Below are 27,375 nucleotides of genomic sequence, written 5' to 3' on the forward strand. Positions count from 1 at the left end.
TGATCCAGGTACAGAGTTCGCCTGGCCTGGCCTGTTCCAAAGGGAGATGATTTGGAGACGGTCTGCAAGACACGCGGGGAAGTCCGTCAGGCAAAGATCCAGAACTACGATTTCTCTCTGGGGGCTGAGCCCTGGGGAGACATGGCTGGGGGGCAACCTGAGGCTGCTCTCCCTGGTGTGCTTCTGGATTCCACCAGTGAACGCCGTGCTGCAGGGAGAGCCCAGGCACTCTTGTGAAACCTGAGGAGCCTCTCAGGACCATGGTCTAAACACACAATCATTCCATCCGCACCCCCAGGCTGGAGCCAGAATCTCCTCAGAAGATGTATGGGGTCTGCTCCACTAAGCCCAGTGAAGACCCTCATCAGAAAACAAAGCTTCACAAATTTCAGTCTAAAGACTTGCATTCAGAGATAAAGCTCATGGCGAAGGGGTTAATCCATGAGCTGGAATCTTTCCAGGCAGGCTGGGGCACAGCTGTGGGCTCAGGGAAGCTCTGAGCTTTGTCATAACTTTCTTTCAGTATTGCCATCAAGTTGGCACTTTGAGGGAAGGGGAAGCCCCTGCCAGGTTTCCGAAGGGAGGCGATGAGTGTCTGCCCCTCAGGCATTCTCCCCTGGGGCTGGGCCAGAGAAAACTGGCTTGCAGGGAGCAATGCATCCTGGAGGGAAGGAGAGAGGGGAACTCAAAGACAGGCTCTAGCCTTGGTAACAGCGTTTCTCACACCTGTGACAAGACAGGTACAGCATCTCCGGAACACAGGCTGTCAGGGCAGAATTGAACATTCTGGATCACTTGGTCCCACCTCCTCCCATAGAAAGCCAAGACCCCAGAGATGTTAAGTAACCTGCCCAAGGTCACAGAGCTATTTGGAGCAAATGCAGAATGATAACTCAGGGCCTTAGATCCTGAAGCCTGAGTTCTTTCCCTTCCACTATGGCTTCTCCTCTTTCCGTCTCTCCCAGTACCTAGCACAGGCCTGTGTGTATGGTAGATGTTTCATTCGTTAATGTGGTCTCTCCTTTCCTGTTCCAATGTTAGGGTGTCTGGTGCTCCTTGGGCTTCCTCTGCTTTCTGTGATTCAAACCTCCCACTTGGGCTCTAGAGAGGCTCATGGTGTGATCTTGCATCTCATTTCAGTGATGAGGGTCCTTCTCCATCTCCCAGCCCTCCTGGCTTCCCTCGTCTTGCTTCAGGCTGCAGCATCTGCCACAAGAGGTGAGTGTCTCCCTTTAGGGGTTTTCTGGGGCTGCTGTCACAAAGCACACCAACTGGATGGCCTAAGACAACAGAAATGTATTCTCTCACAGTCCAGGAGGATAGAAGTCCAAAATCAAGGTGTTGGCAGGGCTGTGCTCCCTCTGAAGGCTCTAGGGAAGAATGCTTCCTTTCTTCTTCCAGCTTCTGGTGGCCCTGGTGTCCTTGGTGTTCCCTGGCTTGTAGCTGCAACACTCCAATCTCAGCCTCAGTCTTTGCATGGCCTTTTTCTTTGTGTGTCCTCTCCTCTTCTCATAAAACCACCATTTATTGGATTTAGGTCTGATGCTAAGGCAGTATGACCTCATTTTAATTCATAACATCTACAAAGACCCTACTTCCAAATAAGGTCACATTCTGAGGTTCCATGCAGATGTGAATTTTGGGAGGGCCATTATTTAACCCACTACACTCTCCTTGTTGAGAAAACAGATCCTGTCCTCCATGCTCCAGACCCCAATACAAGAGGTAACAGGGAATCCCACCATTACTCTCATGCCATCCCCTTCTCTACGTCAGAGTCCTGGTGATCAGTGGGTCCTCTTTGATGAACTTGAGATAGTCCACAAGACCATCTCACCAGGAACCAGAGAAATCCCCACAGTCCAGTAGCCCAAGCCACCCTGAGTGGCCACACTCCCTCTTCATCCCATCTCTGGGCATTCTACTGAGATCTCAAAGAGCAATTTTGACATCTTGTTGAAGATCCAAGAGTATTCTTCCCATTCTGTGCTTTTTCCCCTTAAGCACTCTTATGAAACTTTCCTAATCTTGATCTCCTGCCTGCCCAGATTTGAGGGGTGGGGGTAATGGCTGAGAAAGAGGGAGATAAAAGCAGAAGACGTCGCAAAGGAGTGGTGTCTGACACCCTACTTCCTGCTCCTCACTCCAACCCCAAGCGCAGACTACCAGAACCTCTGCCATCTCCGATACTGTGAGTCAGGCCAAGGTCCAAGTCAACAAGGCCTTCCTGGACTCCCGAACCAGGTACGTGAGACACACACACACACACACACACACACACTTCCCTTCACAGGCTTCCTGTTCATGATAAGCACATCTAGGCCAGCCCGGAGGAGCCAATGAGGCGAACAATGATAAAACTTACCCTTCCATCCTCCTAGCCCTCCAAGTACATGACAAGTAGGAGCAATAGCCCACAAATCGTAAAGTCCTCAGCCTGTACATCACCTGAAAGAGGACATCTAATCTAACCCTAGAAGGACTTTCTTCCACGTGGTCCAGTGTTTCCTTGGACCATGCATTCCAGAGTCCCAGAAAGCCTCTCAGTAAAAGTTCTTCATTCATCCAGCTGATATTGACTGATTCAGCCAGGTCCACCAGAAGCCGAATCTGAGCCCTGCATTCAGGTGCAGGTGACGTATTAGGGGAATGCTCACAAGGAATCTGTGACCGGGTGAAGAAGCAGGAGAAGTGAAGGGAGAGGTTAGACAAATCAAGTGGCTTCAGGTCTAGCCTCAGCCTGACCCCACAGGGAGACCTGGAGCAGAAGTTGCTCCTCAGAGCCTGTCCCATCTTGGAGCGAGGGAGCAGAGCCCTCATCTGCCCACATCAGTCAGACATGGCTGCAGGCTTGCAGGTGGCTGAGAGATGTTGCAGCACACCTGTGGAATTCCCGGGCACCCCCAGCCAGGCCACTCCAGTGGCTCAGAAGCAGGAGCCCAACAAGGTTACTGGAGTGAGCCTGTAGCAGATGCACCCGTGGCAGCAAGAGGAAGAGCCCAGGACCCACAGGGCACCAGTGGAGTCAACTGCCCTCCAATCCTGTACAGGGGCAACGTGGGCGGCTTCCCTCAGGAAATGCACACTCTAGGGAGAGCGTAGACATTGAGAAAAAAGGTAACCTTATTCTTTCCTCTCGCTGTCCCTTTACACTGGACCTGGGCCTCCACTCACTCCTCCTCAGCCCTTGAATGAACTCTCAAGCCGTCAGATAAATTTTTTGGTGACTTAGATGATAAAACACGCTCTGGACGCTTCTAGTCCCCAGACCAGGATTATCTCAGGAATTAAAGTGTCAGCATAAGAAGATAAAGCCAGACCTGCTCTCTTCCTTCAGCTCAGAACTGCTTGAGGCCTCTGGCGGGAGAAGAGAGTGCAGTCTCCTTCTCCCTCTTTCTGGGGCTCCTCCTTCCCAGCCTGGGTTTCTGCTCCTTGGGGGTTAAGCTGAGGGAGGAAGGAAAAAGGGGTGGTGAGTCTACATCCCCTGAACAGTTCAGTCCTCAAGGGGCCGGAAGCTCTCTCTCTCCCCTTGGGTGCTTTCCCTTGGAGCTTCTGCTGCCAACTCTGTGATCTGGAAAATTCAGAGAGAGATTCTGCTGCCAACTCTGTGATCTGGAAAATTCTCTGGCCAGTGGCTCCCAGCTCTAACCCTCTCTGCCTGGGACCATCGGGCCCACTCCTTCACCCCTCCCCACGCTGTCTTGGGGCAGGTCCCTTTTAAGCAGCCTCCAGAAGACTAGCAGCTTCGCCCTGCTGTTGAGGCAGTGCAGATTCCAGATTCCGCCCCTCTCTCTGTGCTCTCAGGACACTGTTCTTCAGGCAGGTGTCAAACCCCAGCCATGACTCCAGGACACACAGTCAAGCCCTCCTCCTAAGACTTTTCTCCCTAGAATTAAACTAGCAAAGGAGGAGCCCCATGGTGTTGGGAGGGAAGTGCCCAGTATTTCTGCAAATGTCTCCAAAGGAAAATTCTCTCTCCTTCCTCAAATTCAATCCCTTTATAGCCTCAAGATGGGGAACAGCATAAAAGCCACAAAACCGGTGTTCATACACCTCCTTTGCAAGTCCTGCACAGGCCAACCAGCGCCCTGCTTTGAAATGTGGAGGAGCCCTTCCCCGCTGGTCAGTCCTTGGACTCAGGGGCCTCACAGAGACAGAACGAGTCACATTTAAACATTCTGTTACCCAAGTCCACACACAGTGCAGTGACTCACAATTTATGATAAGGAAAATGAAGGAAATAAACAGGGCAAGGGATGCCACTCTAGGCACAGGGATCAGGGAAGCCTGTTGGAGAATGGGAAGGAGCCACCCAGGCAGAGGGCATGGGGGTGACATTCCAGGCACTGCAACAGCATAGGGTCTGAGGCAGGAAAGACCGTGGGTGCTCAGGAAAAGGAAGGCCAGTGGAGGCAGGAGGCAAGGAGGATCACGCATAAGATGAGAGCAGGGAGGTGTGTCACCCCAGGGTAAGCCATTAGAACACTTGAATCAGCGGTGGCATGGTCTGATTTTTATGCTAAAAAGATCACTCCAGCAGCCCTGTGGAGAACGAATGGGAGAGGACAGGAGTGGAAGTAACAGCTGTCTAGATGGGAGAGGATGACGGCTAGGACCAGGGTGGAGACTGTGGAGATGGCAAAGAGGTCCTTCCAAGACCCTGCCTGCCCCCAACAGAGCCCAGCCCCAGGGCAGAGCAGGAGGTGAGTCCCTGGTGAATCTGTGTTCAGGCAGAGGATGCATGCAGAGCCCAGGGCAGGGCGGGAAAGGAAGGAACATCTGGAACCTTGGATGGGAGCTTACAGGCTAAGCCCAGGGAGGCCCAGCGGCCTGCCTGCCTTTGTTCATGGTGTGAAGTGGGGACTCTAAAATACCTTGCAGCAGCCCCTCTGGGACCCGGCTGATGGTGACAGTGATGCTCACACATGCGAGTGTGTGCTCTGTGCAGATGCAGCTCTGGGGGCCCTACATTCATTCTTCCCCAAAATTCTAGGAAGTACTGAATCGAACTGTAGAAAACAGCTGTTTTCAAGGTCAAAAATGGTGAAACAACATGGTTCAACCTAAGGTTACTATCATTATTTTCATTATACCAATAAGGAAACTGAGTACAAAGAGCTTAAGTAATTTGCCTCAAGGGCACACAACTAGAAAGTGGCAGTCAGGAGCCAATCCCAGTCAGTCTATCCCAAAGTCCATACAGAAGTCTCTGATGGGAGAAAATTGTGATTCCCAGTTCATAAATGAGGGGAAGTCACTCAGAGGTCATAGAATTACATCAATCCTGGTGGAACCCAGATCCACCCCTGTGTCTGTCCAGCTCTAATCCCACTTTAGGCTAGCAGGGTCCAAGATAACTTTCTAGGATGATGAAATGTTCTATATCTGCACTGTCCAACATTGTCATCACTAACCACACCTGGCTATTGAGCACTTGAGGTGTGCCTAGTGCTGCTGAGGAACTGAATTTTTAATTTTAATTTTAGTAAGTTTCAATTTAAATAGCCACATGTGGTTAGTGGCTACTGTATTGGACAGTGCAGCAGCCTGGGTTATGAGGCCATGTTGTACACACCCCCTCCCACCCCTCCAGTGGCCCCCAGCCCCCTTCCTACAGGGTCCAGACCATGATCCCCATCTCCCTCCACTGTAGGCTGAAGACCGCCATGAGCTCTGAGACTCCCACCAGCCGACAGCTCTCAGAATACCTCAAGCATGCCAAAGGCCGGACGCGCACAGCCATCCGCAACGGACAGGTGTGGGAGGAGTCTCTAAAGAGACTGAGGCAGAAGACGTCCTTGACCAATGTCACAGGTACAGAAAACCCACCAGCCCTCTGTGGCAGGAAGGGGTCATCTCCCCACAGGAGAGAGCAGAGGCCACCCAAAGCTGCACTTCCTGTTGAGAGCTATCTCCTCAGAGGAACACTCCTGTCTCTCCCTTCTTAGACCCGTAGACGAGACTGGCAGAGCAAAGTGGGGCTTAGAGGACAGCTAGGGCAATGCCGTTTTAGCAGAGGAAGGAACTGAGACCCAGCAAGCTCACATTGCCGACTCCAAGTGAGCGGACGCTGGTGCTCTTTGTATAACACTGTCTGTAAGGCCTCTGCCCAAAGGAAGTGCTAAAGTCAATAAACATGGGTTCCTTGTCCTAAACCAAAGTGTCACCACTTCCTCTAGTAGAGGGGAATTTAAGCCACGTGTGTGAGGGGGATTTACTGGAATAATGTCACAGGAGCTAAGATTTCCACCTTGTTCTGGGTAAGATGGAGCTTTCAGTAAATGAACTTAACTGATGGCTTGGTCATGGCTTCCTCCATCCCCTCCACTCTCACCCCCAACCAAATGCCACAGCCCACAGAGGGTCATGAGGAAGGGGTTTGGTCCTGACAGGAGAAAAAGGCTGCAGGTTCTCCCTGGGAAAACATCAAGTGAGGGGGGATACCTGGCCCACGAGTTGGGCAAATTCCAAAGCTCCAAAAGAAGGAAACTGGGACAAGGTAAGAAGTAGGAAGCACTTTGACCTCTGAAATACAAAAGGTTCTGAGGGCTGAAATCCTGCCACCTTCCAGAGATGCCCCCCCTCCAGAAGAAGCCCCCATGAGCCAGATTCCCTCACCTCCCTGCCCTTGCAGACACCAGGGTGCATGAGGGTATGCGTTCAGAAGTGGGCATCTCTCTCCACTCTGTGCCCACACTGAACACTCTGATGCCTAAAGACCCCTACTCTGTCACTCCTGCCACAACCCTTGCCCCTCACTGAAAAATTACCTGTCCCTTCCCAACCTCTGTCCTAGCTATGTCGCTGCTTGCTTGGTACTTTAGATGTAAACGAAGCTTTAGAAGAAAGCAGTCTTTACACACTAACTCATACTAACATATGCTTAACCTCCCGGGGTATTTCCATTCTAAAAGAAAGATCTGTCGATTCAGATGAATCTGGACCTCGTATACCAGGAATGACTAGCAATTCCGGGGACCTTCCCAGTTACTCTGTGTGGCCTTGGGCAAGTCTCTTGAACATTGTGTTCTCATTTTCTTCCCTGTAGAATGGGAATAAAATGTATTACCTTAATGTGCTGTCAGATTAATTGAGAAACCACTTGAGAAACGCTTACTTAGAATGGAATGCATTCCAAAACATGCAGGTTCACCTCTGGTCTCCATTTCCTGCCTCCCACGGGTGCCTGTGAATGGAGAAAGAACTCAGTCCCTTTGGGGTCCCTTCTGTTTCAGATCCCAGCCTGGACTTGACTTCACTGTCTCTGGAGGTGGGCTGTGGTGCTCCTGCTCCCGTGGTGAGATGCGACCAGTGCAGCCCTTACCGCACCATTACGGGAGACTGCAACAACAGGTGGCGGGGCTTGGGGTGTGGGGGCCGACACTTCCAGCCACCCCGCCCCGCCCCGCCAAGGCCTTTGTCCCTTGGGCACTTCAGGCAGATCTGCCACTGCCTTGCCCACCTGGGCTGGCGTTCCCACCTTCCCCACCTTCTCAAGATCGCGCGTCTCCAGCCCTCTCCCTCCAGCCCACTGTGTGTCTCTGGAAGCGGCACCTTTCCCCGGGGCGGGGGAGCCCCGCGCCTTCAAGGGGTGGGCGCAGTTCAGAGACCCCACATTTGAGAGGCCCCCTTCTCTGCGTCCCCTCCGCCTCGAGCAGAGGCTCCTTCCCCCATGGGGTCCTGGGCTTTGGAGCCCCGGAACCGGCCCTGCCGAAACTCAGCGAGGATCGTGCTGGTTTCAGGAGGAAGCCTGCGCTGGGCGCCGCCAACAGGGCTCTGGCGCGCTGGCTGCCCGCGGAGTACGAGGACGGGCTCTCCCTGCCCTTCGGCTGGACGCCGGGGAAGACGCGCAACGGCTTCCCTCTCCCGCTGGTGAGGGCAGGCCGGGCGGGGGTGAAGGATGGGAGCCAGAGGGGACAGGATGCACTGTCCAAACACGCGGGGAAAGGAGGAGGAGGGATCGGTGGGGGCAGCAGGGGTGAGCGATGGAGATCTGCACAGACCCCCACCTTCCGCTAGAGGGCAGCAGAGCTCGGAGCCCGGAGCCCGGCCACGTGGTGGTCACGTCCCGGCCGCCGCAGGCCAGATACCCTGGGGTCTCCCGGGCAGATGGCCTCCCTGCCCCATCCCGCTCGCGCTTACCCCAGCCCCCGCCCCTGGAGTGCATCAGCTGTTGTTTGCCTGGAGGTCCTATTTGTTGGCCTTATCGAGTTGGCAGCCCCTACCCAGAGCCCCTCTCCTATTCCTGGACACCTGGCACCTCCCTAGCTGGCATTTCAGAGGCAGCCTGTCTTTGTTTTCCCTCTCTTAGTGGAAAGGGCACTGGCCTGGCAAGTCATCAAGTCATACGGATCTGGGTTCAATCCCATCCCTGTCCCTTTGTAGCGGCAGGACCTTGGAGAACTGACTTCACCTGTCCGGGATTCAATCTCCCCCGATACCGAATAGGTTAATGCCACCCACCTCACAAACTCCTTGTAGGGATTAAGTGTACTGGTAACATGGTAGGTAGTTAATAAGCTGTAGTTGCATCTGAATCCTCAAAGCACTTTTTCCTCTAATCTGCCCTCCCCTTCTCTCTCCATCTGTAGGCCCGGGAGGTATCTAACGAGATTGTTGGCTATCTGAATGAGGAGGGTGTTCTGGACCAAAACAGGTCCCTGCTCTTCATGCAGTGGGGTCAGATTGTGGATCACGACCTGGACTTTGCCCCTGACACCGAGCTGGGGAGTAGCGAGTACTCCAAAGCCCAGTGTGATGAGTACTGTATCCAGGGAGACAACTGCTTCCCCATTATGGTAGGGTCCTGCAGCTGGGCGTCTCTGACTAGCCCCTTGCCCACCCTGATGTAGCAGACATTCCCAGCTCATCAGCTAGGATCTCTGGATAGATCTTGGATACTGATTTGGTAGTTTCCCATGCCTCACGTGTCCATTCATTCACTCATCCGTTTATTCAGTAAATAGACACTGACCACCCCATACCAGGCAGTGCACTAAGCACTGAGGATTCCAAAGTGAACAGGACACTGCTCCTGCTCTCAAGAACAAAGGGCCAGTGTGGGAATTGGACAAGTAAACTACTGATAGCAGAATGGGAACACTGGAGAAGGTTGTCTACATTCCGACCCAGCAGCATTGGTAACACCTGAGAGCTTATTAGAAATGTAAAATCTCAGTTGGGCGAGGTGGCTCACGCCTATAATCCCAGCACTTGGGGAGGCTGAGGTGGACAGATCACCTGAGGTCAAGAGTTTGAGACCAGCCTGGCCAACATGGTGAAACCCCGTCTCTACTAAAAATACAAAAATTAGCCTGGCGAGGTGGCACATGCCTGTGGTCCCAGCTACTCAGGAGGTTGAGGCAGGAGAACCACTTGAACCTGGGAGGCGGAGGTTGCAGTGAGCCGAGATCACGCCACTGCACTCCAGCCTGGGCAACAGAGCGAGACTCCAACTCAAAAAAGAAAAAAGAAAAAGAAAAAGAAAGAAATGCAAAATCTCAAGTCTCACCCAAGACGTTAGGAAATCGATTCTACATTTTCACTAAGATCACCAGAGATTCATTTTGTACATGATAAAGTTTATACTGCTGTACATCATTGTGGAGGATGACTTCAACTCCACTCAGAAGGACCTGAAACCTGGATGAATCTGAGTGAGCAGCAGGGATTTGTAGGGATTTCCATCCGAAGGGAGAGGAGCTTGCAGCAATGCATCTTTTCTTATTATTCATGGGTATTACAGTTGGAGAGTCATTTATTCACTCAAAGAATAAATTGAGGCTATGTGCTGTGGTATAAAGAGCATAAACTGTGGAATGAAGACAATGATCTGAATCCTACATCTTTCCCTTCCAGTGTATAAGTTCTTAGGCAACTTACTTAACTTTTCTGAGCCCCAGTTTTCTCATCTATAAAATGGAACTGAATTGTCCACCTTACAGGGTTTTTTTGAGGACTGAGATGAGTTAAAGTATACCTAATTCCTGGCACATGGTAAGTCCAAAATAAATACATGGCAGCTGTCGTTAGTAGTAATTATTAACAAACCTGTTCCCACCTAGTGTCCTGCTTTCCTGTCCAGGGAGCTCAGGACTCCCTCCCCACCAGAAATTTGGAGCTGTCACTGTGAGGACTGAATGATTACCCTCAGCTCTTTCACACAACAGGATGTAAGGAACTTCAGGATATTATGAACCCAGGGTGTGTAATGTTAGCAAGAAGTGTCTGGGGTCAGTGTCTGGTACCAGGTTCCCAGGAGGGCGCCATCAGCATCTTTGCATCCAGACTTGCCCTAGGGAGAGGTTGCCAGGGCCCAGCTGTTCCACCCCTGCCCAGTCACTTATGCCCACTCTCTCTGCAGTTCCCACCCAGTGACCCCAAGGCGAGGACTCAAGGGAAATGCATGCCTTTCTTCCGAGCCGGGTTCGTCTGCCCCACTCCACCCTACAAGTCCCTGGCCCGAGAGCAGATCAACGCTCTGACCTCCTTCCTGGATGCCAGCTTTGTGTACAGCTCTGAGCCAAGCCTGGCCAGCCGCCTCCGCAACCTCAGCAGCCCCCTGGGCCTCATGGCTGTCAACCAGGAGGTCTCAGACCATGGACTACCCTACCTGCCCTATGACAGCAAGAAGCCAAGCCCCTGTGAGTTCATCAACACCACTGCCCATGTGCCCTGCTTCCTGGCAGGTGAGTCTAGCCTGGGAACAGAAGGGCCCAAGGACAAGGGGATTATCCAGGGAAGCTTTACCACTGCCCCCTTCTTGTCGTCTTTCTGGAAAAATGCTCACTGAGCCATTGCTGTCCCTAGCACTGGTCCAGGACTAGCAGAAGGGCCCAGATGAATAAAGAATTCAAGAACATGTGTTCACTGTAAAACAAAATCAGGAAGTCCAGAAAAGTAACAAAGAAAATAAAAAGAAAGTGCCAGGCATGGTGGCTCACACCTGTAATCCCAGCACTTTGGGAGGCTGAGGCGGGCAGATCATGAGGTCAGGAGATCGAGACCATCCTGGCTAACATGGTGAAACCCTGTCTCTTCTAAAAATACAAAAAATTAGCCAGGCGTGGTGGCACACCCCTGTAGTCCCAGCTACTCGGGAGGCTGAGGTAGAAGAATCACCTGAACCCAGGAGGCGGAGGTTGCAGTGAGCCGAGATCACGCCACTGCACTCCAGCCTGGGCAACAGAGCAAGATTCCGTCTCAAAAAAAAAAAAAAAAGAAAAGAAAAGAAAAAGAAAATTCACACAATCCCACTACCCACCAATAATCATCGTTAACATTTTCATGCTTATTTTCCAGTATTTTTTCTATCACAGATACAGTTCTACATTGTTTTACATAATCAGGTCTTGCTATAAATAATGCTCCAAAACCTGACGTCTTCACTTAATCTATTCCATGCCATTAACTGTTCTTCTATGACATGATTTTTAATGACTGCCTGGTATTTCATGACACATATTACCATCATTTATTTTCTCAATCCGACTTGGGGGAATTTAGTTATTTCCAGTTTTCCTGTGTTTTGTTGCTGTTGTTTAGGTAATGAACATCTTCACTGATAAATCTTTGTTCTTATTTTTAATACATTTATTAAGATAATTTCCCAGAAGAGGAAGTTCTAGATGAAGAGGAATGTATATTTTTAAAGCGTTTTATAACCTGGGGGCAAAATCCCCACTCCATTCAGCCTGTGCACGACCAAAGCCCTGCCAATTCTATTCACTCCAGGTGCCCTCCTGGTCCTCACTGTCTCCGGCTTCTAGAGGCTATTCCAGCCTCAAACATCCTCTCTCTTTGGACAAACCCCCTGGCCACCCTGACATTGCAGAAGGCCAGCTCATAGGCCAAGATACCTTTATAGATCTTTTGGATTTTGTGTTCACATATACCCTACATCAATCCAGACACAAAACTGAGTTCTTTTTTGTTTTTCATAAAAATATGCACTCACACCAAGAATTCGCAATTTTAAATAGACTTTCCTGGCCTGGTGCAGTGGCTCACGCCTGTAATCCCAACACTGGGAGGCTTAGGTGGGAGGATTGTTTGAGGCCACAAGTTCAAGACCAGCCTGGGCAACATAGCAAGACTCCTGTCTCTACAAAAAATTTAAAAACTAGCAACACATGGTGGCACATGCCTGTAGTCCCAGCTACTCTGGAGGCTGAAGCAGGAGGATCACTTGAGCCCACGAGGTTGAGGCTGCAGTTAGCCAAGATAATGCCATTGCACTCCAGCCTGGGCAACAGAGCAACACTGTCCAGATAGATAGATAGATAGATAGATGATAGATAGATAGATAGATAGATAGATAGATAGATAGATAGACTCCCCTAAAGATTAGAGGGCACAGGGAGAAGTCCCTTATCCCCTTATGAGACACCTGGTCTTTGGCCATTTAACTGCTCCCCCATCCTTACTCCTCTCTCCCTCCCACTATAGACCCCCATCGCCAGATTATTCTCCCTTTATTACCCAAAGGAACTCAGCCCTACCCAAGCTCCCCATCTCAAACCCACATTCCTAAAACCTTCAAATTTGCTCTGTGAAGTAAAAAGCTCCTCATTCATTCGAAGCCCCCCTTCCTAGAAGGCGGCTGGGTTATAATTAGCAAAATGTTACTGTGTAGTTTGTCACCACTAGCCTTTGTCACAGTGCTATGATAGGCTTTATTCTCATTTTCATAGGTAAGGAGACCGAGGCTCAGAAGTGTTAAGTAACTTGTCCAAGGTCACACAGCTAAAAAGTGTGTATACAGAACTGAGAGTCAAACCTATGATTCAGCACTCCCTCCCCATCCCTCTTCACCTGATGGGAAGGAGGGCTTGTTGATGGGGGGCGGGGGGGGGGTTGCTGTGGGGCACCATCATTTCTTTGTGCAGGTTACTGGGTCCTGGGGCTGTTAGGGAGAATCTAACTTCCTGCCTTCTGGGCTTTCAGGAGATTCTCGAGCCTCAGAGCATATTTTGCTGGCCGCATCCCACACCCTGTTTCTCCGCGAGCATAACCGGCTGGCCAGAGAACTAAAGAGACTCAACCCTCAGTGGGATGGAGAGAAGCTCTACCAGGAAGCCCGGAAAATCCTGGGAGCCTTCGTGCAGGTAGGGAGTCCCAGGAGCACAGTCACCTGGTCCCACCTGGCTCCCACTCCTGGCTCTGCCCTCTGCTCGCTGCTGTGCCTCAGGCTCTCTCTTCTATTCCCACACCTCCGTTTCCCCCGGCCCCTCTGCTGCTTCTCTCTTGTTGTCTCATTCTTTGAAATACCCTTCCTTTCATTTCTTCACCTTCTCTGTCTCAAAATGAATCTCTGGATTTGGAGTGTTGGAAAGTCACTTGTGCATTGGTCCCTTCAGTGTGCCTGCTCGGGTGCCATTACTGGGACTGTAGGCTCCTTCACTGCTGGGACTGTTACATCGCAGTGATTTGGGTTATTTTGATTTGATTCTCTTCCTTTTTAATTCTCTACATCTAAGCCCATCTCATGGGCATACTCAACGGATACTGTTGATTGGCTGATCAACTAACTAGAAGAGACTTACAAAGGTTGATGTGTTGATATTAACCATGCACATATTTTTTAAACATTTTATTTTGAAATAATTACAGATTCTAATATATTGCAATAGGAGGGGAGTTTCAAAAGATGAGACAACAGGAGAGAAGCAGCAGAGAGGCCGGGGGAAACAGGTTTGGGAACAGAGAAGGTAGCTGGAGGCGCAGCAGCGAGCAGAGGGCAGAGCCAGGAGTGGGAGCCAGGTGGGCCCTGGTGGCAGGGCTCTTGGGCCTCCCTCCCTGCAGATTATTAGATTCTAAGAATTGTACAGGAAATTTAAAAAAATGTACAAGGAGGTCCCATGCACCCCTCACCCAGTCTCCTCCTTACATTAGCATGTAAGTGCTAATATCTTACATAACCAAGATACAATGGCAAAACCAGGAAGTTAACATTGATAGAAACCATAGAGCTTACTCAGATCTCACCAGTTATAAATGCAATCATCTGTGTGTGTGTATGTGTCTGCATAGCTCCATGCAGTTTTATCACATATGTAGCTTCAAGTACTACCACAATAAAGACTCTTAACTGTACTGTCCCCTAAAACTCCCTCATGCTATCTCTTCATAGCCACATCCACCCTCATCCCTATATCCCTAACCCCTGACAAGCACTGATCTCTTCTCCACCTCTATGTTATTTCACAGATGTTATATACATGGAATTATGCAACATGTATCCAGCTGAGATGGGCTTTTTTCATTAAGCATAATATCTTTGAGGCTCATCCATGCTGTTGTGTATATCAATAGTTCACTACTTTTTGTTGCTGAGTAGTATTCCATGGTATGAATGAACTACAATTTGTTTAACCATTCAACTTTTGAAGGGCATTTGGATAGTTTCCAGTTTGAGATTATTATGAATAAAGCTACTATAAACATTCAAACATAAGTTTCTGCATGAAAATAAATGTTTATTTCTTTGAGATACATGCCTAAGAGTGCAATTGCTAGGTCACATGGTAAGTCCATTTTTAGTTTTTTTTTTAATTTTTTAATTTTGTGGGTACATAGTAGGCGTCTATATGTATGGGGTACATTAGATGGCTTGATAAGGGCATACAATGCGAAATAAGCACATCATGAAGAATGGGGTATCCTGCTGGGCACGGTGGCTCACGCCTGTAATCCCAGCACTTTGGGAGGCCGAGGTGGGCAAATCATAAGGTCAAGAGATCGAGACCATCCCGGCCAACATGGTGAAACCTTGTCTCTACTAAAAATACAAAAATTAGCTGGGCGTGGTGGCATGCGCCTGTAGTCCCAGCTACTTGGAGGATGAGGCAGGAGAATCGCTTGAACCCAGGAGGAAGAGATTGCAGTGAGCCAGGATCACACCACTGCACTCCAGCCTGGGCGACAGAGTGAGACTCCCTTTCAAAAAAAAAAAGAATGAGGTATCCACGCTCTCAAGCATTTATACATTGAGTTGCAAACAATCCTGTTACACTCTTAAGTTATTTTAAAATGTACAATTAAGTTATTATTAACTATAGTCACCCTGTTGTGCTATCAAATAGTAGGTCTTACTCTTTTTTTTTTTTTTTTTTTTGAGATAGAGTCTTGCTCTGTCGCCCAGGCTTCCTCAGCCTCCTGAGTAGCTGGGATTTCAGGCGTCTGCCACCACGTCCTGCTGATTTTTGTATTTTTAGTAGAGATAGGGTTTCACCGTGTTGGCCAGGCTGGTCTCAAACTCCTGACCTTAAGTGATCCACCCGCCTCGGCCTCCCAAAGTGCTGAGATTGCAGACATGAGCCACCGCGCCCGGCCATCATTCTATTTTTTGGTACCCACTAACCATCTCCACCTCCGCCCCCCACAGCCCCTCATTACCCTTCCGAGGCTCTGGTAACCATCTTTCTACTTTCTATGTCCATGAGTTCAATTGTTTCGGTATTTAAATCCCACAAATAAGTGAGAACATGCCATGTTTGTCTTTCTGTGCCTGGCATATTTCACGTAACATAATGATTTCCACTTCCATCCATGTTGTTGCAATTGACTAGATTTCATTCTTTTTTATGGCTGAGTAGTACACCATTGTGTATATGTATCACATTTTCTTTATCCATTCATCTGTTGATGGACACAAGTTGCTTTCAAATCTTAGCTATTGTAAACAGTGCTGTAACAAATCTAAGAGCGCAGATATCTCTTTGATATACTGATTTTATTTCTTTTGGGTATACACCCAGTAGTGAGATTGCTGGATCATATGGCAGCTCAATTTTTAGTTTTCTGAGGAATCTCCAAACTGTTCTCCATAGTGGTTGTACTAATTTACATTCCTGCCAACAGTGTACAAGGATTCCCTGCTCTCAACATTCTTGCCAGCGTTTGTTATTGCCTGGCTTTTTTATATGTTATTTTAACTGGGATGGCATAATATCTCATTGTAGTTTTGATTTGCATTTCTCTGATGATCAATGACATTGAGCACCTTTTCATTCGCCTGTTTGCCATTTGTACGTCTTCTTTTGAGAAATGTCTATTCAAATCTTTTGCCTATCTTTTGATTGGATTATTAGATTTTTTTTCCTATAGAGTTGTTTGAGCTTCTTATATATTCTGGTTTTTAATCCCCTGTCAGAAGGGTAGTTTGCAAATATTAATATTTTCTCCCATTCCGTGGGTTATCTCTTCACTTTGTTGATTGTATCCTTTGTTGTGCAGAAGCTTTTTAACTTGATGTGATCCCGTTTGTCCATTTTTGCTTTGGTGGCCTATGCTTGTAGGATAGTGCTCAAGACATTTTTGCCCAGACCAATGTCCTGGAGATTTTCCCCAATGTTTTCTTGCAGTAGTTTCACAGTTTGAGGTCTTAGATTTGTCTTTAATCTATTTTGATTTGATTTTTATATATGGGTAAAAGATAGGGGTCTAGTTTTATTCTCCTGCATATGGATATTCAGTTTTCCCAGCACCATTTATTGAAGAGACTGTCTTTTCCCCAGTGTATGTTCTTGGCATCTTTGTTGAAAATGAGTTAACTGTAGATGTGTGGATTTGTTTCTGGGTTCTCTATTCTGTTACATTGGTCTTTGTGTCTGTTTCTATGCCAGTACCATGCTGTTTTGGTTATAGCTCTGTAGTATAACTTGAAGTCAGGTAATGTGATTCCTCTGGTTTTGTTCTTTTTGCTTAGGACAGCTTTGGCTACTCTGAGTCTTCTACTTTTAGTTTTAAAAGGAACTGCCAAACTATTTTTTAGAGTGGCTGTACCATTTACATTCCTATCAGCAATGTATGCATGATCCAATTTCTTAGCATCCTGATGGTGTCATCGCCATTTTTTGTTTTATCCTTTCTGATAGGTGTGTAGTAATAGCTCATTGTTTTAATTTGCATTTCTCTAATGGCTGGTAATGTTGAACATCTTTTCCTGTGCTCATTTGCCACTTGTGTATCCTCTTCAATAAAATACTTGTTCATATATTTTGCCTATTTTCAAATTGGACTATTTGACTTGTAATGTTGAGTTTTGAGAGTTCTTTATGTATTCTAGACACAAGTCCTTTGTCAGATATGTGATTTGCAGAGATTTTCTCCCAGTCTATAATTTTGTGGGTTTTTTTTTTTTTCATCCTCTTAAGAAGGTCTTTTGTAGAGCAAAAGCTTTTAATTTTAATGAAGTCCTTTTAATCAAATTTTCCTTTCCTGGATTGTGCATGCGGTGTCAAGTCTCAGAACTTTTTTCCTAGTCCTAGGTCCCAAAGACTTTCTCCTGCTTTTTCCTTCTAGAAGTTTTATAGTTTTATGTTTTACATTTAAGCCTATGATCCATTTTGGGTAAATTTTTGCATAAAGTGTGAGGTTTAGGTCAAGATGCTTTTTTAAATTTTTTCTGGCTATGGATGTTAAATTGCTCCAGCACCACTTATTGAAAGGCTATTGTTTCTCCATTGAATTGCTTTTGTTTCTTTGGCAAAAAATATTTGGGCATATTTACATGGATCTATTTCTGGGTTGTTTATTCTCTTCCATTGGTTTGTATGTATGTCTATTCCTCTAATGCCACAGTGCTCAATTACTGTAGCTATACAGTAAGCCTTAAAACACTTTATTCTTCTTTTTCAAAATTGTTTTGGATATTCTAGGATCTTTCCCTTTCCATACATATTATTAAATTAGTTTGTGTATGTCTATCAAAAAACCTTATGGAAATTTTGATAGAAATTGCATTAAAATTATATATAAATTCAGAGAGAGTTGACATCTTTACAATGTTGATTTTTCCAATCCATAAACTCAGTATGTCTCCCCAATCTTTAGATTTTTTATTTCTTTAATCAACATTTTGTAGTTTTATCACACAGATTCTGTACATGTTTTGTTAGATTTATACCTCAGCATTTCCTTTTCGTTTTGTTTTGTTTTGAGACGGAGTCTTGCTCTGTCACCAGGCTGGAGTGCAGTAGTGCGATCTCGGCTCACTGCAACCTCCCGGGTTCAAGTGATTCTCCTGCCTCAGCCTCCTGAGTAGCTGGGATTACAGGCGCCCGCCACCACACCCAACTAATTTCTGTATTTTTAGTAGAGACAGAGTTTCACCATGTTGGCCAGAATGGTCTCAATCTCTTGACCTCATGATCCGCCCACCCCAGCCTCCCGAAGTGCTGGGATTACAGGCGTGAGCCACCATGCCCAGCCCAGTATTTCATTTTCTTTGGAGGAATTATAAATGGTATTACAGCTTTATTGCAGTTTCTACTTATTTTATCAGCGTATGAAAATATAATTGATTTTTTTATGTGTTGATTTTGTATCCTGTGACCTTGCTAAATTCAATTAGTTCTAGGCATTCTGCTGTAGATTACTTGGATTTTCTACACAGGTAATCATGTAATATGCCAATAAAGACAGTTGTGTTTCTTTTTTTCTAATCTATATGATTTTTCTTTCTTTTTCTTGCCTTATTACGTAGCAATTCCTAGAACTTCCTAGTGGCTCAAACTTCCAATACTATATTAAATGCGCATGGTAAGAAAGCAGGCATCCTTGTCTTCCCAATTGAGAAAGTATTCAATCTTTCACCATTAAGTATAATATTAGTTATAAATGTTTTATAGTTGCCCTTTATGAGGTTGAGGAAGTTCTGCTTCATTCCTAGTGTAGTGAGAGTTTTTATCATGAATAGATGTGGAACTTTGTCAAATGGTTTTTCTGCATCAATTGATAGTCTCATATGATTTTTATCCTTTATCCTGCTTGCTTTGGATTTATTTTGCTCTTATTTTTCAAGTTTCTTGAAGTAGAAACTTAGATGACTGATTTGCAATCTTTTCTATTTTCTAATGTATTTAGTGCTATAAATTTCCCTCTTAGCACTGAGTTGACTACCTTCCACAAATTTTGATATGTTGTGTTTTCATTTTCATTCAGTAGGTATTTTTTAAGTTTCCTTTCAGACTTCATCTTTAACCTATGTATAATTTAGAAGTGTGTTATTTAATTTCCAAGTGTTTGTAGATTTGCCTGTTGCCTTCCTGTTATTGATTTCTAGTTTGATTCCATCATGATCAGCAACTATACTCTGTATGATTTCAATTATTTTAAATTTGTTAAGATTTGTTTTATAACCCTGCTGTGGGACTATCTTGTTGAATAATCTATGAGTTCTTAAAAAGAATGTGTTTTCTGCTTTGTTGAATGCAATGTTCTGTAAATGTCAATTGGATCTGTTGGCTGATGGTGCTATTCAGTTCTGTACTCCAGCTAATTTTCTGTCTAGTAATTCTCCCACTTACTGAGAGTCAGGTGTTGAAATCCCTAGCTATAAATGAGAATTTGCCTATTTCTTCTTCCAGTCCTGTCAGGTTTTGCTTCATGTATTTTAAAGCTTTAAAGTTCTGTTGTTTGATCCATATCATTTAGGATTGCTTCATCTTCTTGATGGATAGATCCTTTTATCATTATGTAATGTCTACTTTTGTCCTCTGAAGTCAACTTTATCTGATATTAATATAGTCACCCCTGCTTTTAAAAATTTATGTCTGCATGATCTTTCTTATTCCATCAATTTCAACCTACCTATGTCATTATGTTTGAAGCGAGTCTTCTTTTAGACAGCATATGGTTGGGTCACTTAAAAAAAAAAAGGAAAAGAAATATACTCTGCCAATCTCTGACCTTTAGTAATTATTACTTTTAAATTATCTTTAAAGTAATTATTAACATGTTAGAGATTAAATCTCCCATATCTCTCATTTTATTATTTGTTTTCTGTTTGTTCCTTCTGTTTCTTCTTCCTCTAATATTGTTTTTCTTGCCTTCCTGTGGGTTAATTGAACATTTTTTAGAGGTCCATTTGATCACATATTGCTTTGTATAATTTTCTTAGTGGTTGTTCTCAGGATAGATAGGTAGATAGATATAGAAATAAAGATAGAGATAGAGATAGAGATATGGATTTACGACATATCACAACCTATTGGTGTCAGTGCTTTATCATTTCAAGTGACATGTAGAAAACTTACTTCCATTTGGTCCCTTCACCTTCCCCACTTTTGAAATATAATTGTCTGAAGCATTTCTTCTATATACATTTTACAGCACATCAGATGGTGCATCAACCATAAAATATAATGAAAAAATTCATGAGGTGGAAAAGAATTGATGTTTACTTCTATTTTTACCCATTACATTGTTCTTTCCTTTCTGAAGGTCCTGTCCTTCTTCTGTTACCATTCTTCGTGTTTACAGAGTTTCCTTTAGCCATTGTTTAAGGATAGGTCTGTGTGCAGCAAATTCTGAATCTTCCTTTGTGTGAGAACGTCTTTATTTCCCCTTTATTCCTGAAGAATCATTTCACCAGCTATTGGATTCAGGGTTGACAGTTCTTGTCTTTCAGTACATGAAAAATGTGGCGACACTTCCCCTGGCTTCTGTGGTTTCAGATGAGAGCTTCACTGATATTTTGTTTGTTTGTTTGTTTGTTTGAGACGGAGTCTTGCTCTGTTGCTCAGGCTGGAGTGCAGTGGCGACATCTCGACTCACGGCAACCTCTGCCCCTGGGCTCAAGCGATTCTCTTGCCTCAGCCTCCTGAGTAGCTGGCATTACAGATGCGCACCACCACACCTGGATAATTCCTTTTGTATTTCTAGTACAGACAGGATTTCGCCATGTTGGCCAGGTTAGTCTCAAACTCCTGACCTCAGGTGATCCGCCCGCCTCAGCCTCCCAAAGTGCTGGGATTGCAGGCGTGAGCCACCACACCCAGCCCTTTACCATTACTTGAATTGGTGTTTCTTTATAGGTAATGCGTCATTTCTCTTTGACTATTTTAATACTTTATGTTTAGTTTTCAGAAATTTAATTATGATATGCCTTGGAGTGAATTTCGCTGTTTATCCTGTTTGGGATTCATTCATCTTCTTGAATCTGTAAATGTGTGCCTCTCACCAATTTTGAGAAATTTTTGGGCATTATTTATTCAAATGCTTTTTCAGTTTCACCCCCTTTCTCTTCTGTTTCTGGGACTCCATTGATATGAATGCCAGATCTTTTGTTATGGTCTCACAGAACCCGGAGGCTCTGGGTTGTTTGAGCCATTTTTAAAGTCTATTTTCTTTCTGTTGTTCAGATTGAGTAAATTCTATTGATCTGTCTCCAGTTCTATCCTCTGTCATTCCCACTCTGTTATTGAGTCTATTCAAGCTTTTTTAAAATTTCAGTTAGTGTATTTTCAGTTCTGTAATTTTGATTTGTTTCTTTTTTATAATTTCTACTTCTTTGCTATGATATTGTATTTGTTTCAGGAGAATCTAATTGATTATTGAAGCATTTTTATAATGGCTGCTTTTAAAATTTTTATCAGATAATTATAGCATCTGATTCATGTCATCCTTGGCATCAGTTGATTGTCTTTTTACTCAAAATGTGGCATTTCTGGCTCTTGGTATTATGAGTGATTTTCAGTTGTATCTTAGACATTTTGGTTGCTATATTAGGAGACCCTTGATCCTATTTAAATTTTTTATTTTAGACCAGGTGCAGTGGCTCACGCCTGTAATTCTAGCACTTTGGGAGGCCAAGGCAGGTGGATCACCTGAAGTCGGGAGTTCAAGACCAGCTTGGCTAACATGGTGAAACCCCGTCTCTACTAAAAATACAAAAACTAGCCGGACTTGGTGGCATGCACCTGTGGTGTCAGCTACTTGGGGGTGCTGAGGCAAGAGGAACACTTAAACCAGGGAGGTCAGGGTGACAGTGAGCCAGGATGGCACCACTGCATTCCAGCCTGGGTGACAAAGTGAGACCCTGTCAAAAAAAGAAAAAAAAAAAGCACTTCTATTTTAGCACATAGTTACCTTGTTTAGGTTTAGCATGTAGGTTCTGGACTACTTTTGTGGGCTTTAGGTCCGCCAAAGCTTAGTTTCCTGAGCCTTGCAATGCTATTCTGGTCTACTTCACTCTTCTGGTGTTTGGGGGCTTCCCACTCAATCCCTGCTGGTGCTGTCTGCAAGGCAGGAAAGTATTTCCCTGGATGCCTGCTGTTGCTGAGCAACCTTCTAGGGGAACAGGAACCACTGCACCTGAGCTCCTTATGGCACTGGGTTAAGAGCAAAGAGACACAGGGCTTCACTGTGAAAGCTAGATAGAAATGTGGAAAATGTGAAGCGAAAAAGCAGAATGCACAGGATGCATTCTGTAGGATTATAACTATGTAAAAGTCAGTAACATATAGACAAAGACTACAAGAATAAAAATTAATATAATTATTAGGTTATGTGGAGGCATTTTTCTTTTCTTAAAATTTTTTATTTGTGTTAGTTCATTGTGTTTTTATGTAAAAGAAAACCAGAAACCAGTATTTCCATTCTTCTGTATTTCTTTCAGGACTAGAGATTGGATGAACTTTCCTCAGTTGCCCCTGAATCATTCCTGTGGTTTATCATTCCTCTTGCCCTGACATTGTTACATTAAAGTGACACACAAAGACTGTCACTTTAGCATCAAGGTCATAAACTTAGCACAAAGATGACAAAGATAGTACGTTTCATATGCCAAATTCAAATGACTGATTAGTAGAGCCTATGTGGAGACAAATCGTAAGAGATCAGCAGAAAAAACGGCATGATTTATTAGCAATGTCTGCTATGGTCATAGGAATGGGAACTGGGCACACATGCTATCCATTTGTCATCCTTGGTTTTCAACAGCTCATCACTCTTGGCTGCAGCTCTTTCACAGCCTCCCTCTGCAGAGGTTTAAACCTTCTTACATCCTTTCCTCTCGATTTTATTCTCCCTCCAGATTATCACCTTTAGGGACTACCTACCCACTTTGCTAGGTGACCACATGCAGAAGTGGATACCCCCATATCAAGGCTACAATGAATCTGTGGATCCCAGAATTTCCAATGTCTTCACCTTCGCCTTCCGCTTTGGCCACTTGGAGGTCCCCTCTAGTATGTTCCGCCTGGATGAGAATTATCAGCCATGGGGGCCAGAACCAGAACTCCCCCTCCACACCCTCTTCTTCAACACTTGGAGAATGGTCAAAGATGGTATGTCCTTTCAGGGAAGTGCTGTCACCTGGGTCTTCCACTCTGCAGCCTGTCGTAGGGAAACCTGGGTTGGAAGTCAGATTCCAAGCACTTTTACATGACCTTGGGCAAGTGAATTCACCTCACTGAGCCTCAGTTTCCTCATTTATACAATGGGGACGATAATAGTACCCATCACACGAGGCTATCCAAAACATTAAATGAGATATACATGTGGAGCACCCCACATTGTAGGGTTCCTGACACACAGGAGGTGATCAGTAAGTATTAGTTACTCTTTCTTTCCTCTTGGCTTCTAAGATGACTGGGATTTCCCTACCTCCTTTCCCTGCCCTAGGCTTCTCTGACTCCTACAGGGTTTGATAAATAAATTGCTCTTTTCTGATCTCCTCTAGAGTTTTTCGCTTCGTAGAGGTGCCAGATGTTGGACCCAACGTTCCTTTATCCCTAGGCTATGTTGTGGTGAAATTAGCTTTACTTAAAGCCTAGCAAGTCAAGGACATTTCCTTGAGATTTATGCAACCTCTTCCAATTATGCAACATTCCTCAGCAGAACATATGGAAGAAAAAGCTGACTCTGTGAACTAGAGCTTTAAAAATACCTTTTTTTTTGAGACAGGGTCTCACTCTGTCACCCAGGCTGGAGTGCAGTGGTGAATCTCGGCTCACTGCGGCCTTGACCTCCTGGGCTCACGTAATCCTCCTACCTCAGCCTCCCTTGTAGCTGGGACTACAAAGCACACACCCCCATACCCGGCTAATTTTTTTGCCTTTTTTTCAGAGGCGGGGTTTTGCCATGTTGTCCAGGCTGGTCCCAAACTTCTGGGCTGAAGCAGTCTTCCCACCTTGGCTTCCCAAAGTGTTAGGATTACAGGCATGAGCCACTATGCATGGCCAAAAAATATCTCAATGTTTATATTCATGCCATCATCCCATGACTGCCCTTTTTTGCCCACCCCCAGAGCAGACAATCTGGATGCCCCTGTCTCCCTGAGCACACCCTTCAGGCTGCACTGTGCTCTTCTCTCCCTCCTTCAGCCTGGGATGTCCAGCTGACCCACATTCAACCGAGAGAAAATGGCTGGTGGAGGCAGAGGCAGCCATGGATGATGTTCCCACTCTTCCCCCATCCTAAGCATGGCTTCTGGGTCTCCCCTGGCAGGTGGAATTGATCCTCTGGTGCGGGGCCTGCTGGCCAAGCAATCCAAGCTGATGAAACAGAATAAAATGATGACTGGAGAGCTGCGCAACAAGCTTTTCCAGCCAACTCACAGGATCCATGGCTTTGACCTGGCTGCCATCAACATACAGCGTTGCCGGGACCATGGGCAACCTGGTGAGTGGGTCTGAAGTCTGGCCTGCACTGGGGAAATTTTAGCTAACTTTCTAGGGCTCCTGCAGACTCTCTTCTATAACCCTGAGGATCTGATCATCTGATCAGTTCTGAAACAAAAGACAGGCCAGTTTTTTTTTGAAACAGGGTCTTACTCTGTTGCCTAGGCTAGAGTACAGTGGTGCGATCACAGCTCACAGCAGCCTCAAACTCCTAGCTTCAAGTAATCCTCCTGCTTAAGCCTACCAAGTAGGTGGGACTACAGGTGTGCCACATGCCCAGCTTTTTTTTTTTTTTAAATATAGACATAGTCTTGCTATGTTGCCCAGGCTGGTCTCGAACTCCTGGCCTCAAGCAATCTCCCACCTTGGCCTCCCAAAGCACTGGCATTACAGGTGCAAGCCACCACGTCCAGCCCCAGGCCATTTTTAAAACCCACTTTGTTCATCTATGAAACAGAATGTCCCATTTCCCCTAACACAGAGAAAAGAGCATATATCTGGTACTATCTTGGCATTCCTTAAATGAAAAAGAGGTCACCAACTAACTTTAAAAACAGTTTAAAAGCCCTGAAAACATTAAGAAAACAATAGAGAGAAACCAATGACTGTTGGATCTTTCTTTTGTCCCCATGAAAGGCAATTTAATTAAGAACCAGACTGCCTGAGTTAAAATCCCACCTATGCCATTTACTAGTTATAAGACTTTGGGCAAATTACTTAACATTTCTATTCGTCAGTTACCTATTTGCACAGTGCTCAGAATAGTGCCTGGACTCATAGTACGTACCACATAACTTTCATGATTGCTTAGTGGTTACATAGGACTTAACCAACTAGCCCCCTTAAGATTGAAGTGCAGATAAAAAACAATGGATTCCCTCCTTCCCCATCCCAAAGGCTGTAAGCCCAGACTTTCTAGGGCTGATAGAGCTGGAGTGGACATGGCCCCAAAGGGGGCTGTGAACAGGAAGTCCCTGGGATGAGACAGCTTCAGTCTCTCCACCCTAGGGTACAATTCCTGGAGAGCCTTCTGTGACCTCTCACAGCCGCAGACACTAGAGGAGTTGAACACAGTGCTGAAGAACAAGATGCTGGCCAAGAAGTTACTGGGTCTCTACGGGACCCCTGACAACATTGACATTTGGATAGGGGCCATTGCTGAGCCGCTGGTGGAAAGGGGTCGGGTGGGGCCTCTCCTGGCCTGCCTCTTGGGCAAGCAGTTCCAGCAGATCCGTGATGGAGACAGGCAAGTGCGTCCTCAGCCAGGGAGGGAAGGGCAGGGCCCTTCTCCAAGAGGGGTGTCCCAACGTCCTGCATGAGCGCTGACTCTGGATCTCAGTGTGAATAGGGCTTTTCATGGTCCCTGTGACCCTTTCCTTCCCCTGTAACAAAGTGGGGAGGGGCCAGCGGCCAGACTGTGGAGTGACTCTACTTCTGTCTCTGCAGGTTCTGGTGGGAAAACCCTGGGGTCTTCACGAAGGAGCAGAAGGACTCTCTACGGAAAATGTCCTTCTCACGCCTTGTCTGTGACAACACCCGCATCACCAAGGTCCCACGGGACCCATTCCGGGCCAAGAGCTACCCCTATGACTTCGTGGATTGCTCAGCCATCGACAAGCTGGACCTGTCACCCTGGGCCTCAGTGAAGAATTAGGGGCCCGCGCTGCACAGGAAAGTTCCCTTTGGTCCACAGGGCCATTTCAAGCAAGTTCAATGACCTGGTCCCTTAGATCTCCATACCGCAGTCCCAACACTTCTTTGCAGCTGGGCCTCTCTACACCCCTGGGTGAACAGCTTGCTCGGGCCCCAGGGTGGCTGCCTCGGCCCTCCCAGCTCTTACACTCGGCTCCTGTGGCTTCTCCTTTCTGTCAAGACTTAGTCCCTCTGAGATGCCCTTCTGCTCCAGCTTGCTGGATGTTACCTGTCCTCTTCCCTCCACAAGTCTTGGCCCTTAACTTTATCTTTCTCCTGTCCTCTCCTAGATTGTAAGCTCCCTGGACCAGGACTTCAGCCTGCCTCCGAGGGTCCCCTGTGGCACCTAGCATGGTGCACAGCACATTAGAAGTGCTCAAAAACATCTGATGACTGACTAAAGATGCTAGCTGTGACACTGTTCCCTCCAAAAGCAGACCTTGGAATCACTGCCAAATAAGTAACTAGACGTTTACAGGCCATACATGTCTTACCACTGAGATGGCGCGTGCATGGGTCTTGAGGTGAGAGGGGATGGTTTGGTGGGATTTCCAAGAGTTCTCAAAGAAAGGGGAGGGGCAGCGGGCTCCTGGGGAAAAGAAGCACTGGCCGTGGAGTAGCAAGAGAGAGGGCATTGGGGGGGATGGTAGGTGGCAGTGCCAAGGGATAAAACAGGAAGGAAAACCAAGCCTGGGTCCCCCACAGCTGAAGCTAATATCCCTTCCAGTGGCCCTTCTGAGAAATACCCTCTTCTAGAGTGGTCCTTAGATCCTGTGATGCCTCTGAAGGGGCACTTCCAGAACATTCCTTGAGCTTCTGCCCAGTACATATTCATATGTTCTTCTTTTAAATGACCCCCTGGGAAAGATTAGCCCAGCCAGGGCCTCCAGATCCCCCAACTGGTGGGGTGGGAGTGGGAGACACCCAGTCATCCTGTGGGAAGAGCCCAGGAGCCAGATGACCGCGGCAGCAGCCTGGCACTGCCACCCACTTCTTTAAGGCCTCGGACGAGTCGCTTCACTCCTCTGAGCAGCCATCTCCTCATCATGGAAATGAGGACAAGCAGTATTTATGCTGCTGCTTACCATGGTGAGGTCCTAACATTACCAGGGGCCCCATGAGTATGGTAGACCCCACCATCCTACACCACTTCTGGCCGCCTCCCCATATTTGAAAAAGAAGGGGAGAGGGAGGGAATCTGCCGGTCAGACTCAGGGTTCGAGCTCCAGGCAAGACAACTAGGGATATACACTCCATTCCCTCCCTCAGTGCTGGC

The 27,375-nt window shown here is 46.5% G+C and overlaps 1 protein-coding gene across 3 annotated transcripts; it reads left to right on the top strand.

Annotated features, from left to right (window-relative positions):
• The first annotated feature begins 1,124 nt into the window (after positions 1-1,124).
• LPO (lactoperoxidase) lies at positions 1,125-26,581 on the top strand. 3 transcript variants are annotated; one of them, XM_055256599.2, is made up of 12 exons: positions 1,125-1,218; positions 2,157-2,244; positions 5,654-5,814; positions 7,236-7,353; positions 7,743-7,872; positions 8,592-8,798; positions 10,364-10,688; positions 12,946-13,106; positions 22,820-23,072; positions 24,235-24,408; positions 25,416-25,653; positions 25,854-26,581. In XM_055256599.2, the coding sequence occupies exons 1-12, from the start codon at positions 1,143-1,145 to the stop codon at positions 26,059-26,061; spliced, it is 2,139 nt and encodes a 712-aa protein (XP_055112574.2). In that variant the 5' UTR covers positions 1,125-1,142; the 3' UTR covers positions 26,062-26,581. The 3 variants fall into 3 exon arrangements, with proteins under 3 accessions (XP_055112574.2, XP_055112575.2, XP_063484530.1); XM_063628460.1 differs by lacking the exon at positions 2,157-2,244 and having other exon boundaries at positions 1,141-1,218; XM_055256600.2 differs by lacking the exons at positions 2,157-2,244; positions 5,654-5,814.
• Positions 26,582-27,375: the final 794 nt, after the last annotated feature.

Source organism: Symphalangus syndactylus, chromosome 20 (assembly GCF_028878055.3).
Source record: "Symphalangus syndactylus isolate Jambi chromosome 20, NHGRI_mSymSyn1-v2.1_pri, whole genome shotgun sequence".
NCBI classification, from domain to species: Eukaryota; Metazoa; Chordata; class Mammalia; order Primates; family Hylobatidae; genus Symphalangus; species Symphalangus syndactylus.

Coding starts and splice junctions, on each gene's coding strand:
- LPO (XM_055256599.2), top strand. CDS start 1,143: ATGAGGGTCCTTCTCCATCTCCCAGCCCTCCTGGCTTCCCTCGTCTTG. Junction 5,815..7,235: donor GTCCTTGACCAATGTCACAG/GTACAGAAAACC, acceptor CTTCTGTTTCAG/ATCCCAGCCTGGACTTGACT. Junction 23,073..24,234: donor TTGGAGAATGGTCAAAGATG/GTATGTCCTTTC, acceptor CTCCCCTGGCAG/GTGGAATTGATCCTCTGGTG.